Consider the following 15,288-nt stretch of genomic DNA (forward strand, 5'->3'; position numbering starts at 1 on the left):
GAATTTCTAAATAATTTAATTTCCTATCTCCAAGAGAAATGTGAGCCTGTGCTTATAACTCTCAAAAAAACCTCTAACTTAAATCACCTTGATTATTTTGGTGTTTCCGAATTTGCATATATTAAACACAAATTCCAATATATTAAAAAGTATCAAACAAAACAAAATGTATTCATGAACTGTAATGTTTAGAACCCAGATCAAAATTAGAGTAGCTAGGGCGCCTGGGTGGCTCAGTCGTTAAGCGTCTGCCTTCGGCCCAGGTCATGATCCCAGGGTCCCGAGATCAAGTCCCACATCAGGCTCCCTGCTCAGCAAGAAGCCTGCTTCTCCCTCTCCCATTCCCCCTGCTTGTGTTCCTGCTCTCGCTCTCTCTCTCCGTCAAATAAATAAATAAAATCTTAAAAAAAAAAAAAATTAGAGGGGCGCCTGGGTGGCTCAGTTGGTTAAGCGACTGCCTTCGGCTCAGGTCATGATCCTGGAGTCCCGGGATCGAGTCCCATATCAGGCTCCTTGCTCGGCAGGGGGTCTGCTTCTCCCTCTGACCCTCCCCCCTCTCATGTGCTCTCTCTCTCTCATTCTCTCTCTCAAATAAATAAATAAATAAATAAATAAATAAATAAATAAAAAAATTAGAGTAACTAAAGTAGCTTATCTGGTATTTTTAAAAACAAACAAGCAAGGAACAACAAACTTTTTTTTAAAGATACAAAGTTTTCCATTATAGCGAATAGAAATTTAAGGGCCCAATGAATTCTACCCTAGGAAAAGCAGTAGAGAGTAAAGAATAGAAACCAAAAAAAAAATAGAAAGTAACCAAAGTTAGTTTTACAGTCTCTGTTTTTTGAATTTAGTAATCAAACAGACATATACAGCCACAATTGTTCTACTTATATCAAAACTAATTAGTAAAATATTCTTTATTCTTATGGACCTTTCCATGAAAACACCATAATGAAAGGGTTGTAAGCACATTTTGAATTGATGTGGTTCCACTTAATATCTGGAGAGCACAATTCCTTTACTAAATCAATATAAGTAGATGCTTGTCACATACCAATTTTTACATCTGAGGTCATCTTAGGTCAGGCCAACCTTCTTACAACTGCATCATAATACTGTTGTCTATTTGACTTCAAGTAATGTATAGAAACACTTTTTTTTAAGATTTTATTTATTTTAGAGAGAGAGTATGTGCGAATGGGGGAAGGGGCAGGGAGAGGGACAAGCAGACTCTATGCTGAGCACAGAGCCCGGCAGGGGCTCAATCCCACGACCCCAATCCCATGACCCGAAATCAAATCAAGAGTCGGCTGCCCAGCCAACTGAGCCACCCAGGCGCCCCTATACAAATACTTTTTAAATTAAGTAAGCTGAGGATAAATTAGTTTTGAGAATTTGGTATTGTTTCTTGAAATAATCGGGATTATTCTAGGATAGCAGTCATTAATCTGGAGTCCTTAGATCCCTGTATCTCAAAGACTCTTTCAACTCACTGAGATTTTATGCGAAATTGTAAGTACATATGGTCAGCAACTTTTCTCAAATCCTCAAAGGAGTCTGTGACACCAAAAAAGGATTAAAAATCACTGTGTTAGGGTATCTCAAAACCAGAACTGGGAATCACAAGTTTAAGGACTAAGAAGGTGAGGTCCTTTGGATATATGCCAATATCTTATAATCACAGATTTAAAGTAGTACCCCAATAAATCTTTCTTGGAAAATCAGAATTTCCTAAAAAGCAGAGGTTGAGCTCTCTATTAAACCAAATAAATGCTGTGTAAAGGAGCACCTCAAACATATTGATTATAGCCATGTTTATATTTTAGAAGCAGCAATCAAGGAGATACTGTGCTGTCTGAAAGTCAGAGGAGTAAAGGAATGGAGCATGTTATATCAAACCCAAAGCACTCAAAATAATTGACCTCACAGTATACTTAGAAATGTGATGACATAAATAAATCTGTTTCATCCTACAGTTATCTCCCAGGTATCAGAGTTACTCAGCACCACCATCATGTTCCTTACATTTATTCAATAAATACTTATTGAGTACCTATTACATCTAAGGCACTACTCCCAAGAATACAGCTCTGAACTAAGGAGACAAAAATCCCTGCTTTCACAGAGCTCATATTCCACCAAGGGGACAGAGACAAGTACAAAAGTAAATATTACTGTATGTCACATGGCAATGTTTATGAAGAAAAACAAAGCAGGGAAGGAGAATATGAGCCCAGGAGGGAATAGGAAGAGCCCTTCAGCATAGGACAGTCTAGGAAGGCCTCACTGAGAAAGCATATTTGATACCTGGGGATGACATCTGAGAGACTACACGAAGAAAATACCTGGGGTATAAGTGGGACTCACACGTGGAAGGGCCTTGGGTCGGGAGTATGCCTGGCTTACCAGAAGGACAACGAGGAGGGCAGAGTGACTACGGCAGAGTGAGGAAGTAAAAGGTCAGGGTGCCAGGCAGATCCCGATGGGCCTTACAGGTCGTTGTAAAGACTTTGGCTTTTGCCCCAATAACACTGGGGAAAAGAACAATGAATGCAGGTCAGAGCACGGGCTCATAAGGCTTTTTGAGACATAAAGTTGTCAAACTGCTTCACCAATAGTTTTTTGACTGGATCATCACACTGAGCAACATAGGCCCAAATAGAGTAGATATCTCAGCCTTTGACAATATTTTAGCTTTTTAGAATTCCCACTCCGTAGAACTGATTCCAGAGAAATCCACATCCTTGGAAACCTGAAAAATTGGATTACTCGTCTATCTCCTGCAGAGCAGACTGGGTCCATCTCTGTGCAACTTTGTTCTTGGATAATCTATTTGCTTTCTCTCCCCCATTATGTTTCCTTTTCTGTAAAATGGAGTAAATATCACTTATTCTTATTTGGCTTGCGGGTATTTGTGAATCATTTTAAGCTTCTTGGAAGAAAACTACTATGTAAATTCAATGGAACATCATCAACACACTCTTCTCTAACAATACCCTACTCTACCAATTCTGGTTCCTAACAGGACATATAAAATAGTACTGTACTCATTTATCTTTTTCCTCTACTCTACTTAGCAATCTGAAAGAAATAAGAGGGAAAAAAAGCACAAAAAACGTCCCAACACTTTCCAGTGAATAAATTGTAAAAGCCCTTCTATTAAAAACAAGAACAAACAGGGTCGCCTGTGTAGCTCAGTCAGTTAAGAGTCTGAGCCCAGGCTTTGATCTCAGGGTCGTGAGTTTAAGCTCTGCGTTGGGCTCCACGGTGGGCACTGAGCCACTTAAAAAACAACAACAAAAGCCAGGAGCCCCAGAAATGTCTTTAATATTGTATAAAAAGTAAACTACTGGTTCCAGCTCAGCTCATGATCTCAGGGTCATGAGACTGAGCCCTGCATGAAGCCCCACATCGAGACCCACGTTGGGTTCCATGCTCAGCACAGAGTCTGTTTAGGACTCTCTCTCCCCCTCCCACTCCTCGCTCCCTTGCTCACACTCTGTCGCTAATAGATAAATAATCTTTAAAAAAAAAAAAAAAGTAAACTATAGCTAATTTTTACATAAAGAAAATTACAACACACACAAACCCTTTACTACAAAAACCAAGGAAATGTCTACCCCCAGAATCAGCTAAATAAACACTAAATAGCCTGATAGGTGTAACAGCCAGAGGTACAGCTCATTTATTGCCTCCTATTAACCACAGCAATTTATGAATTTGAATTTACAAAATATTTTCTGGATTTCCACATGAAATAAAGAACTTTTATGTATACAAATCTGTCTGATGGGTGCTTATAAAAGAGAAACCTTCTTAACTTGAAAAATTATCATTAAACATATTTTGTAGCTTCCCTCTCTCCTCTGGGTGCCAGGCTTCTAACAACAAAGCCAAGTCAAGAGAGGCTCTGAGCTGGGACTGCAAAAGGCAAGCACCTAAGACTGTTAGTGCACACAGTGGAACTACGTCTGATGGTGTACTTCTGACTCTGTTCCAGAGTCAATTATAAATTAATTAGATATTCTGCACCTCCATTAACATAAATAACTGATGGTTGACTGTGCCTTGAATATTTATACTTATTTTAAAGGCTGGCCTCGAAACAAAATCCTAAAACTTTGAAATCTCTGCTTCCAAGGAGCCCCAACTTGTGCAAAGCAATGCATATGCTATTTCAAAATCTATGATGTCAGGTTCCTGTATTAGATAATTTACCATGGTCTGTTATAAAACGAAGAGAAAGATAATGAAAGTTGTTACATAAAAAGGTAGATAGTGATTAAATAAACATTCTGATTTACAAATATCGTTGCAAATGAAACACAAATGAGAGAAACAGAAGGAATACAGAGATCATTAGAAATTAGCAGGATATAGTGTATTCTGGGTCAACTTCAGAAAACAGTACTCATCATTTTCATTCCTTTCTAGTCTGGAAATAAATGAATCATTTATACAAAGCCCACACGGGTGTTCTGTTCATTTGTGGCATTCTTTTTTTTTTTTTTAAAGATTTATTTATTTATTTGAGAGAGCGAGAATGAGAGAGAGTACATGAGAGGGGGGAGGGTCAGAGGGAGAAGCAGGCTCCTCGCTGAGCAGGGAGCCCGATGCGGGACTCGATCCAGGGACTCCAGGATCATGACCTGAGCTGAAGGCAGTTGCTTAACCAACTGAGCCACCCAGGCGCCCCATTTGTGGCATTCTTTGATGTACAGAATTTTAGAGCTGGAAAAGCTTGGGCTCTAGGGTTCAAGTTCCAACTATGCCACCTACTAGCCACATGACCTTGGCAGATAATAACACTTTGAGTCTCAGTTTGCTTAACTGTAAAATGTGAAGAATAAAAGTAATGTACTTCTCTCACAGAGTTATTATGAGGATGCAACAAGCTAATACATGTAAAGTGAACAGCACAAGTTCGCAGTGCACTATTATATTTGAATCTCTCATTTTTACAGATGGGGACTCTAAAGCCTAGAAAGATGAAAACCATTTTGTCCCAAATTTACCCAACTACGTAGTGACAGAGTCAGAGCTAAAAGTCAAGCCCCTTGAGTCACAGTGTAGTCACTTCATCAACTACAGTTTGCTAAAGCATTATCTCTCTGGCTTTGGCCAAAACTTTAATTATAAAGATTTCTCTCCCTCCTCAAATAATTCATTTCAGGTCCTGACTACAAATAAAGCAAAAATGCAAAGATAGGAGAGCTACGTGTTGACTAATAGGTAAATTAAGGGGCAAGCAGAGACACTGCACAAGGGGGAATTTGTCCAAGAGGTGTTCGCTGTTAGTGGCAAAATGCTAAACCACCACAGTTGCCACTGTAGGTCTGAAGCCTCAGGACAATACAACCTAATCTTGATCATACTTTATCCTAGAGTCTAAGAAAATCCAGGACAACCCGCTAAGCAGGAAGAGTGTGACGGTCAAAGAATTGTTGACCTCTCTTGTGCAAAGCTACGATCCTCTCGCTCTTTTGCTTCAAGAAAAAAGATTGATTTTGAGTTGTCCTGCTGAATGACATTTATAAATAAGGAACAAGAATTGAAAAAGAAAATAGGACTGTAATCATTTACAGAAGTGGTAGCAGCAACATTACTAGAAATAACAGAAACAAACATTGACAAGAAGTAAATAAACCAGAAAACTGGACAGTTAGATAGTGCATAAGCTCTAGCACATTTTCCATCTACAATGGCATAAACCAGGAGAAAAAAATATATTCAAATGAAAAATAAAAACAGTAAGAAGTTATAATCACTATCATTTAGTCCTTTTTATCGGACACAGACAAGGAGTTAGGAGATATGGAAAGTTTCCTTGACATGGATTAATTGAACAAAATGTAAAGAAATGTCAAATTTTCTGAAACTCTCTGGGAATTCCAGAAACCACAACAAGGTTACTATTTTTTTTTTTTTTTAAATCACTGTTCTTGTACCTTTACATTTGCCAGTGCAGAGCATCGCCAATTTTACAAAGGCCTGACTACATCTTTGGAGACAAACTTAACAGGCAGCTAGAATAATTCATAGGCAAAAGGATACATAGAATTATCTAAAATTCCTCAAGACCAATAGAGAAGACTGCCTTCAGATCTGTGACACCAGGGTACAGCTATCTCTCAAGCAAGCTGAAATGCAGCAAAGCACAACTCTAAGGGATATAAACTTCAGTTACATGGAAGGCTTGGTTAACCACAGTTGAGTAAACCTGAGCTGCATTGTAATCTGATAAGGAACAAATAGCATGGATTCTAGAAGTGTAAACCATGTGTCCCTAACACATTAGAGTTCTTTGAAAGAATTAATCAAATAGTAGATAAAGAAGAACTGGTGCATATCATCCAAAAGGTTGTTTTCGTATTTTTAAAATAAAGTCTCTCATAAGAGGCTATTAAGACAATTTGGTAACTATTGTGGATTAAAAATTGATTAATAGGCAATAAACTAAGACCAATACTGACAGTCTCCAGCAATTAATATTAGGCTAGTGTACAAGTTTATTAATGACCTAAAAGAAGGTTATGTGTACACAAAAAGTGAAGAAAGACTAAAAATTGCCAATGAACGCAAACCTACCCTATAATAAAACATGAAAGGCCTTGCTAATAATAGATACAATGAAATTCCCTCATCACAAAGTAAAGAAACAACATTTTAAAAAGTCAATAGCTAAAAAAAAAAAAAAAAAAAAAAGATTAGCAGGATTTACCAGAGTAAGAAAAAGGGTAGAATAAGCAAAGATATGATCAAGATTGGTAAAATAATGAATGGCAAAGAGAATGCCAGCTAGTCCCTGTTACATACCTTTTCCTTTATGAATACACAGAGCTTTATGATAACAGAAGACAACACATTTAAAATAAAAGAGACACTATTTTATGCAGCATATAATTAACCCACTGATGCTGCCACAGGACATTAATAAGACACAAAGCTTAGTATGGCTCCCAAAGACCTCAGAGATATCAAAATATGGTTAAAAAGTAAAATCACTTATGGAAAAAAATGAAAATGGAGCATATACCTCACACTTCAGGGTATCAACTAGGCAAGGTCAGCAAGAAAGTTTCCTTTCCAGTTACAGTCCAAATTATTTGTGATTTCAACTTTTAAATATTCCTAATTCCATCCTAGAGCTCAGATTAAATGAATAGACTCTTATCCAAAAATTCTTTTGCCATTTTTTCCAGATACATTCTTTTTGTCTGTTTATTTTTCTGAATAGCCAAGTCCTTCATTTCATCTAATTCTCCTTCCACTTCATTTATCCCGGTTTCAAAATATTGCCTAAAAAGTGATCATGAAGAACCACAAAATCATGTACGTAAAAATGCATGTTTGGAAGAGTTCTATAATTTGTTAAATTTTCTCATCTTTAAGTAGACAAAAATTTGAATTCATATAATACTTTGGTTCTATTCATATCACACAATTAAAATCTGAGGCTGGATGCTGAAGTAAATCATACTTAATAACATTGTAACCTATGCCCAAGAGCTACAGCAAGAAGTGCCCTTTTATAAAATGAATTTTAATCTATAAAGAACATAATTCTATGGAGTAAGACACTAGAATGCCACAGTAAAAAAGTACAGCCCTTTGGGCTCTATCTTCACCATGGGGAATGAGCAATTCATCTATGAAAAGCTATGGCCCTAGTCAGTAATAAATTCAATACATAAAGAGTAGGCTATGAATTAATTATAGACAAAATTCACAACCTGAAAGCCTAAGAAACTGTTTCTGAAAAGCTTTGTGGGTCAATAAAAAAAATGTTAAATTAAAATTTTTTCAAAAATAAAATTATGTGTAGACAAGACCAAAGGAGGCAAGTTTCCACCTTGTGTCCATTTTGTAATGCAGTCCTCTCCATTTTGGGCTTAGCAATAGGGTGCTACACGTGGTATGAAGCCAGCCATAGCATTCAAGCTTGACCGAATTTTAAAAGTGACACAGTGATCAAATATGCTCCAAGGACATTCTAGAATTTCAGGGTGCTGCTGACCACTGTAACCTCCTCACAATTGTATGGCAACAGATGGTAACTAGACTTACTGTGGTGATCACTTTGTAATGCATACAATATCAAATTATTATGTTGTACACCTAAAACTAAATAATGTTGTAAACCAATTTTACCTCAATAAAAAAAAATCAACCTCTTCGGTGTTCACTTCAAATTTAAAAAGGATATAAAGTATGATCCTCATGTCACTTAAATACAAGTCCATACATATTTAATCTATCAAAAAATAGTGGCCAGAATACATCACTTGCAAAGAATGGCCTTATTAGGGGGATCTAAAAAGGCAGTGCAATAGCAGAGTTAAAAATAAGCAGATGATCTTCTAAAATGTGGAATTTCATGTTTCTTCTTTAGCAGAAATAAGGATTTGTTTTAGAATGCCAATAAGGCAATATCCTTAAAAGAGGAAACAAACAGAAAACTAAACAGCAGAAGCTCTTGTACGGTATTTGGTTTGAGAGACAAAAGAAGAAAGGCATAGTTCGAACAAATGGAAAGTGAAATATAATAAATTATCCTTACCTGCATTAATTTTCCTTCTGCTGGAGTTATTTCAGCAACACCAGCAAAAACACCTTCCAAAGTGAGATTCAGTTTTCCTGTGGGGTCCATTTTCAAGGGGATCACTCGGATAATAGCTTTCTGCTCTGCTGATCTTTCCGACTCCACCGCTGCTCCCAGTACCAGTCCTGTGCGTCCAAAGCCTGCCTGCAGGGTAGCCATCAGCAGCCAGGGCCAGAGGGCAGCCAGCTGCAGCTGGTGGCCACCACTCATGCTACCAGCTGCAGCAATGCACTTCGGCCATACATACTGCTTCCACGAGCCAATTCCAAATGCAGCTTCTCAGATCCAGACAAATGGAGGAAAAGAGAATTGATGCTTCAGTTTCCGAAAGCCAAGTCGTAATTTTGGCCCTTCCTTTCTCTAAAGTATATTCCCAAGAACAGGTGGCATTCCTGATCTGTCAGGGCAGAGGGTGTTTTCAGCCCACTTCTGCTGCAGGTCTGTCATTTTCTCCCATCTTCACTGTGATTAGTAAAGATATCACCACTTCTCTTTGGAATTTCCAACTTTGCTTGAGGTGGAATGTCACATCCCGAATCTTTAGTATGTCAGTTCACTCGGTGCTGGTCTTCCATATGCATCAAGTTGCTGAACCATTAAACCCAATGTTAATGAACAAAACAAGGCAAAGTAAGTAATGAAAGCCATGCATCGAAGGTGAGAGTGAAAAACACCAGCTCGGAAAATGAAGAGATGGTCCTTTTTAAGCCACAAAATTTGTCAATGGTAAAAGACTGAAGATCACAGGAAAAAAAGTGTTGTTGTTTTGTTTTGTTTTTTAACGGAGGAGAGGGTACGATACTTCAGGCCACACCTTGAGAGACGTCCAAAGATGCTACAACATGTATTCATAAAAGTTTCCACATTAAACTGTATTTTAGTGTAGCCAAAGTTCTAGGCCCACTGAATTTATAATACTTTTCATGAAGTTAAATATACTGTCATTTTTAATGTTCTACCTAAATTTGCCTATAAATTAGATGCTAATTTATGTCTTCACAGATTACAGGATAATCCTGAGTATCACCTCCTTTTCCAACTTTCAAAATTAGAAGAGTATTTGAGAAGGTTAGCTTTCCAATTATTTTTCCCAGTTAAACGATATTTCTATCTTTATTTTCCGTTCTCTCCTAGGGATTCCAGCTTTTATTCTCCTGCTTGAGAATGCCAAGCGCTTTGATTTCCCAGGAGATGCTTTTGGAAACTACTTTATTATCCAGATCTTATAATCTGTAATTTTCTACGTTCCTAAGTAAAACAAAGGACTATTCCTAACACATGTTCAAATTCCTTGAGGGGGTCGGGAATAAAAGGTAGGGGGAGTCGGGAGGTGATTAGTGTACAGGCTCTAAGTAGAACATCCTGAAAAAGTAAAAATAAGCCTGAGTAAGTAGATCTGTGCTATTTCTAGGCACACTTGAGAACTTGGGTCTTTGTACAAACAAAATCTTAGTTCTAAGAGATTAAAATGTGCACCCCTAAGTAAACATAAATGCACTTCAACCACAAAGCCCGCCGTGTTCAGAGGTCAAGTTAAAAAAAATCTTATAAAGTCTTTGGAATAAGTGCTGAAAAGCCAAGCAATTGAACATGAACCTGTTATATAGAGCCTTCTCTTTTGCTGAGGCAGAGGGAGAAAAATAAGAATTTCAAAAGAAATCTGCAAACCTGTTGCGCTGTCGGGCCCACCGGAATCCACGGGGGTGAAACAGATTCAATTATGCTTTTATAGGTCCTGCTCAAAAAAGGTTTCAACTGCTTAACCAAGTACAGCTCATTCTTCCACCTTCTTACTCTGCAACCAGACCAAGGGGCCCACACTGCAGGTAGGTGCCGAGAAATTCCGCAGCCTGAAAAAATAATCCATGCAGGTCAAAGGCAAACATTTACTCCAGGCTTAGAGCTACTGTTCCCAAGAACTCTAAAAAGCACTTATAGAGGATCCAAAATCATTTCTGAAATCTCCTAACAAAAGTTCTTTTTCTCCCCGAACAGCATATAAAATAATCAAATCTTGAGAGAGAAAAGGAGCAAAGTAGCAAATACACCAGCAACAATTCACTACCAGGAACACAGAAAATCCCAGAGGGAGAAAGCAGTATCTCTGAATCATGGATGGGCTTGGAAAGTTCGGAAAGATTCAAGTGCTTCCCTTCCAGAAAGACAATTCTGGATCAACTCCCTAGAGCAGGAAGCCTGTGGTTTGTAATTGGTGTTCTAGCTCTGACTCCCTCCCCTGGGACTGCAATCACGCTCTCTACCTGCTGACACAAAGTGAGGGTGGAGCAGCTAGAGGCAACCACCCCCCCGCCCCGCCCCGCCCCGCCCCGCCCCACCCCTCCTCCTGGCTGGCTGCTAGGGCCAGGGCTTCAGGGCGCGCACTTACTGAGCCAGACACGTTCTTTTGCTCTCTCTGCTCTCTCAGCTCCTCTACTCCCTCTACCGAGCCACAGCCAAACTGCATCCAGTTCAATGCTCAATAACTTTCTCTGGGTAAGCAAGCTACCACACGTAAATCAAGTCCACTCAAACAGATATCTAAGCAGGTTCTGCACCCAAGAGAACATAAATGGTGGTATGAGGAAATAAAGAGAATAAAATAATGAAAACCCAGAACGTGAAAGAGCGGACACAAGATTTTACAAATATAATTTCAAAGGGGTTTTTGCTCTTTCCAGGTTTTAGTGTCTATAAACGGCACAATGCTAGAATAAAGTGATCCAGTGCTGTAGTCCTTATTGCTGTCTCAGGTCTGCTACCCTGGCAAGAACCCTGTCCATTTTACACATAGTTTTTCTTCAGCTTTTACTTATTTAAATTCAGCAGCTCTTTTCTAAACTGTGCCTGTATGGAGCTTTTAGATCAGGTTGATATCAGAAGTCTGGAACCTATTATTTTCTTCTCACATCTTTGGAGAGTGAAATAATACTATGGATCACACCTATGCCCTCAATGTAAGATTGCAAGTAGTCTATGTCATAAATATAAGCAAAGGGGTAAAATATATATGCTTCATGAGAAGCATGTAAGGCAAAAAGAAAACCAATTCTTGGCTAACTACCACAATCATGAACTTTTTTAGTTACCTTGTCATTAGAATGCAAAAGTTTCTAATATATGTTTCTAAAATTTGAATTTTCAAATTTACCAGATTATATTTGACCGTGTCCAGACACTTTATTTACCTATTGCCAATAATCTCTCCAAACTGTATAAATGTACAACAATGTGAATGTGGTTAACACTATTGAAGTGTACACTTAAATTGTTTTTACACTTAAATTTTAGTTGTGGTAAGAAGCACAGAAGATTAAAAAATGTTTTAATTGTACAAATGAGAACATACAAATTGATCATCTGTAAAATGTGGATAACAATAATTGCATTGTAGGTTATAAAACAATGACACAATGCCTCCAGAGCAAAAAAGTATGAGTGCTTTCCTCACCTTGAGCATTTTTTCCCTAAAGAAGGTTTATGAGAGTAATTTTGACATTTTGGCCTAATAACTGACATAGAGCAGAGAAATAAGCTCTAAAATAAATTCTTAATTTAGCACGTTTTCTTTATTGGTTGGACCTTAAGAACACAATGCAACTATAACCTTTACAACTCTTTTCAAAAGAATTTTTTAAAATCTCTTATGGTTTTGTATTTTTAATTTTATATATATTGCATAATAGCATAGCATAAATAATGTAAAATATACATTACTACATATTTGATAGAGGCAAAAACATCTTTAAACAAAAAGTGACCTACCAATGGACTTTGCCTCACCTGTTCCTGCTTGAAACTTGCAAAGGAGTTAAGAGACCTAAACAAACCTAAGAGTTAATATACATACTTAGGTGAAAGAAGGAAAAAAATATAGATGTGGTTGCCCTCTCTTGAGGAAACTGCAAGATCTAGGAATGATGATAATATGTTTCATGAACCTGGGTATCCCCAGGTGAGATACTCAGTATCCACCCAAACAGCCCTATATAGTTTACTTCCCTGATATACTGTGTTTACTAGGTCACCAGAATTGACAAGCAAGAGATCTCCGGCTTATCCCGCAGGGGTTGATATATCACAACTCCCAAGGGATGTCATAAAGCTGTCATTTCTGTGGTAATGAAATGCCCATCTCACTGACGTCTACTCTACCTAATCCTACCCATGAGAGAGATCATCCTTCAGGGTCTATTTCCATATCTGGATTGACTAAAGCTACTGAAGACTATTCATCCTTTTCCTAAAAAAAAAAAAAAAAACCAGTTTCTATAAACATGTCCAAGAATTGTCCTTATCCCTAACGGCATTTTAAAGATTCAATCTCTGTTCAATCTCTCTTCAATTGCAAATGAAAAAAACAAAACAAAACAAAAAAACCTGACACTTTTTTTAAAGTTAGATTCTTTGAAAAACAGAACACATTCTCTTTAAAATTTTGCTATTATTAATAATAGTCATGACAACTGAGGTTTCTGTTGATCACCAATAAAACAGTAAAAACAAGCAAGACAAGTCCAGTTGAAACACTCACTTTATTGTTGACTGATTGAAATTTATCATGCTTAAGGTGCTGAAATACTGAGGTGCTAGTCAGAAACCTTGTTAGTATGTGTCAGGCCCTACTGGCTAATTCACACAAAGATTTTATTTTATCTTTTGCCATTTTTCCCAAGTCAGTGATGATAGCTTTAGTTGATAGGTAGCAGGCATGTGAGTGTAGCAGGAGATCCAGCTCCTTGGTCTGTTGTAGTCATATATAAAAAAGTTTGGAAAGCTGATAAAGGTATTTCATTAATTAAGCCTTAAAACCACTGAAACCAAATCTATGCCAAGGTTTCTGCTTGACACATTTCCTCAAAAGATATTATTTCTTTCAACATATACAAAGCTAAAAAGGCATATTAAGGGAAGGAATGTCACCTACACCGTTTATCAGCTTCTCAACGTGACAGAGAAAAGACAAAGTTCCTTCATTTGGAAATTGGGTCTCCTCTTCACATACTCTGCCAAAATACATAGTCTGGCCAAAAGATGGAGGGGTCTTGATAATTTGTTCATCTTTTAAACCTTGCTAATAAAGGTGAATAAATGCCCATCACATGGACATCAACCAGTCTAATCAGATGGACCAAACAAGTCACTTTTCAGAACCTACCTTCATACCTAAACTGAGTCACTGCACACACCAATACAGAAATCATCCTTTTCCAAATAACTACTACCTCTGTAACATTTCTATGGTTTGACATCATTGTAAAGGCACAATGCGATTTAAGAAATGAATTGTTACACTCACAAAGAGTAGCATAGTATTTATGTCATATCACTAAGTGTCTTTTCTTTTTAATTAGTTTCATATTCTTAGGCTTTCCTTTTGTTCCTGCAATTCTTATTAGGACAACTGAAACAAAATCCAATAAGAAAGTTCTAGCCAGTTTAAAAGACTTTAAAATCAGAAAGTTTCTTGCTGTCATTGGATGAGCAAGTGAGGGATCAACCACAGAAAGTGGACACCCAAGATACCTCTCCTAAGAACCGGTCCCACAATCTTCCTATTTGAATTTAGAATCCTACAGAGGGGATAAAATAAAAATGTTATGGTCTATCCCGTTATCCAAAATTCTCTCAGAAGCATAAAGCAGACATAAATTATTAAAAATGTCAGAGGTACAGCTTCCGTTAAATGACTACTAATCAAGTTTTTCCCAAAATTTGCACACAAGATCTCATATAGATGAGAATTTATACAGACTGAATATAAAAAGCTAAAGCAAGAAAACAGTGTTAAATCTCTTAATGTTTTTGTTCACACATTTTCCCCTTCAAAATAAATATCTTACACATGCATCCTTTATCCTTCTATCCTGAAATATTAATAAAAATATAAAGCTTTAAAACTTTTAAATCTACCAGCATTTATAAATATAATAAACAAATTACTTTTCTTTAGAAGACATTTAAATAAGTGATATGTAACAAAACCTTCTTACCATTTATGATAATGTATCATTAAAATTAAAGAAAGATATGAAAATAAAAGAATGCTCCCATTAATATAAAAGAATCAGGGGTTGTTAAATGTGATGGATGGTCCAAGTCCGGATGCCTTGCTTTTGAAACAGAATGCTGGGTTAGGAAGTAAGAGCATTTCCTGGTTAATCACTTAGAAAATTAGCTCTTTCTCAGAGTTTCTTCCCTGGAATTCCTGACCCCTTTAGACCTGTGATCTTGGTGACCTCACATGCCTTTGTTTCTCACACAATCTTCTCTAGAAGGATCACACTGTGACTTGAAACAGATAGACTGAACTCCCCCTGGAGTTGTGCTGACTACAGTTTGAGAGCGGCAAGACGGCAAATCAGCACACACACACAGATTATTCTCCAGTACATAGATGCAGCAGTTTTTAGATGCTTTTTGACTGTAACAGAAGGCCAGGACTTTTCATTTGAAAGGGGTCTGGGCAGCAAAGAGAAAAAAAGGGGGGGGGCTGCTTGATGTTTAGTAGTTCGTCAAGGTAAATAGTCTGAACTGAACAGCTGTAGTAAATACCAAAGTCCCAATTCTCAATTAACAAAATTCTCAATTAACAAAACAAAAATACTTTTTTTTTCCTTAACAGAACTGAAAAAATCCCAACAGTGTGTCATGTGCAAGGCTAGTCTGCCTCCAGCTACAGCTAG

The 15,288-nt window shown here is 37.4% G+C and overlaps 1 protein-coding gene across 1 annotated transcript in view; it reads right to left on the reverse strand.

Annotated features, from left to right (window-relative positions):
- RNF43 (ring finger protein 43) overlaps positions 1–11,866 on the reverse strand; it is a 65,910-nt gene extending 54,044 nt beyond the window's left edge. Inside the window, exon 1 of the mRNA XM_081805277.1 lies at positions 8,564–11,866. Within this exon, the coding sequence (XP_081661403.1) occupies positions 8,564–8,815 (252 nt within the window). The 5' untranslated portion in view covers positions 8,816–11,866. The remainder of the gene's footprint in view (positions 1–8,563) is intronic.
- Between the last annotated feature and the right edge of the window lie 3,422 nt (positions 11,867–15,288).

This window comes from Leptonychotes weddellii, chromosome 15 (assembly GCF_054177405.1).
Source record: "Leptonychotes weddellii isolate Sample4059 chromosome 15, ASM5417740v2, whole genome shotgun sequence".
Lineage (NCBI taxonomy): Eukaryota > Metazoa > Chordata > Mammalia > Carnivora > Phocidae > Leptonychotes > Leptonychotes weddellii.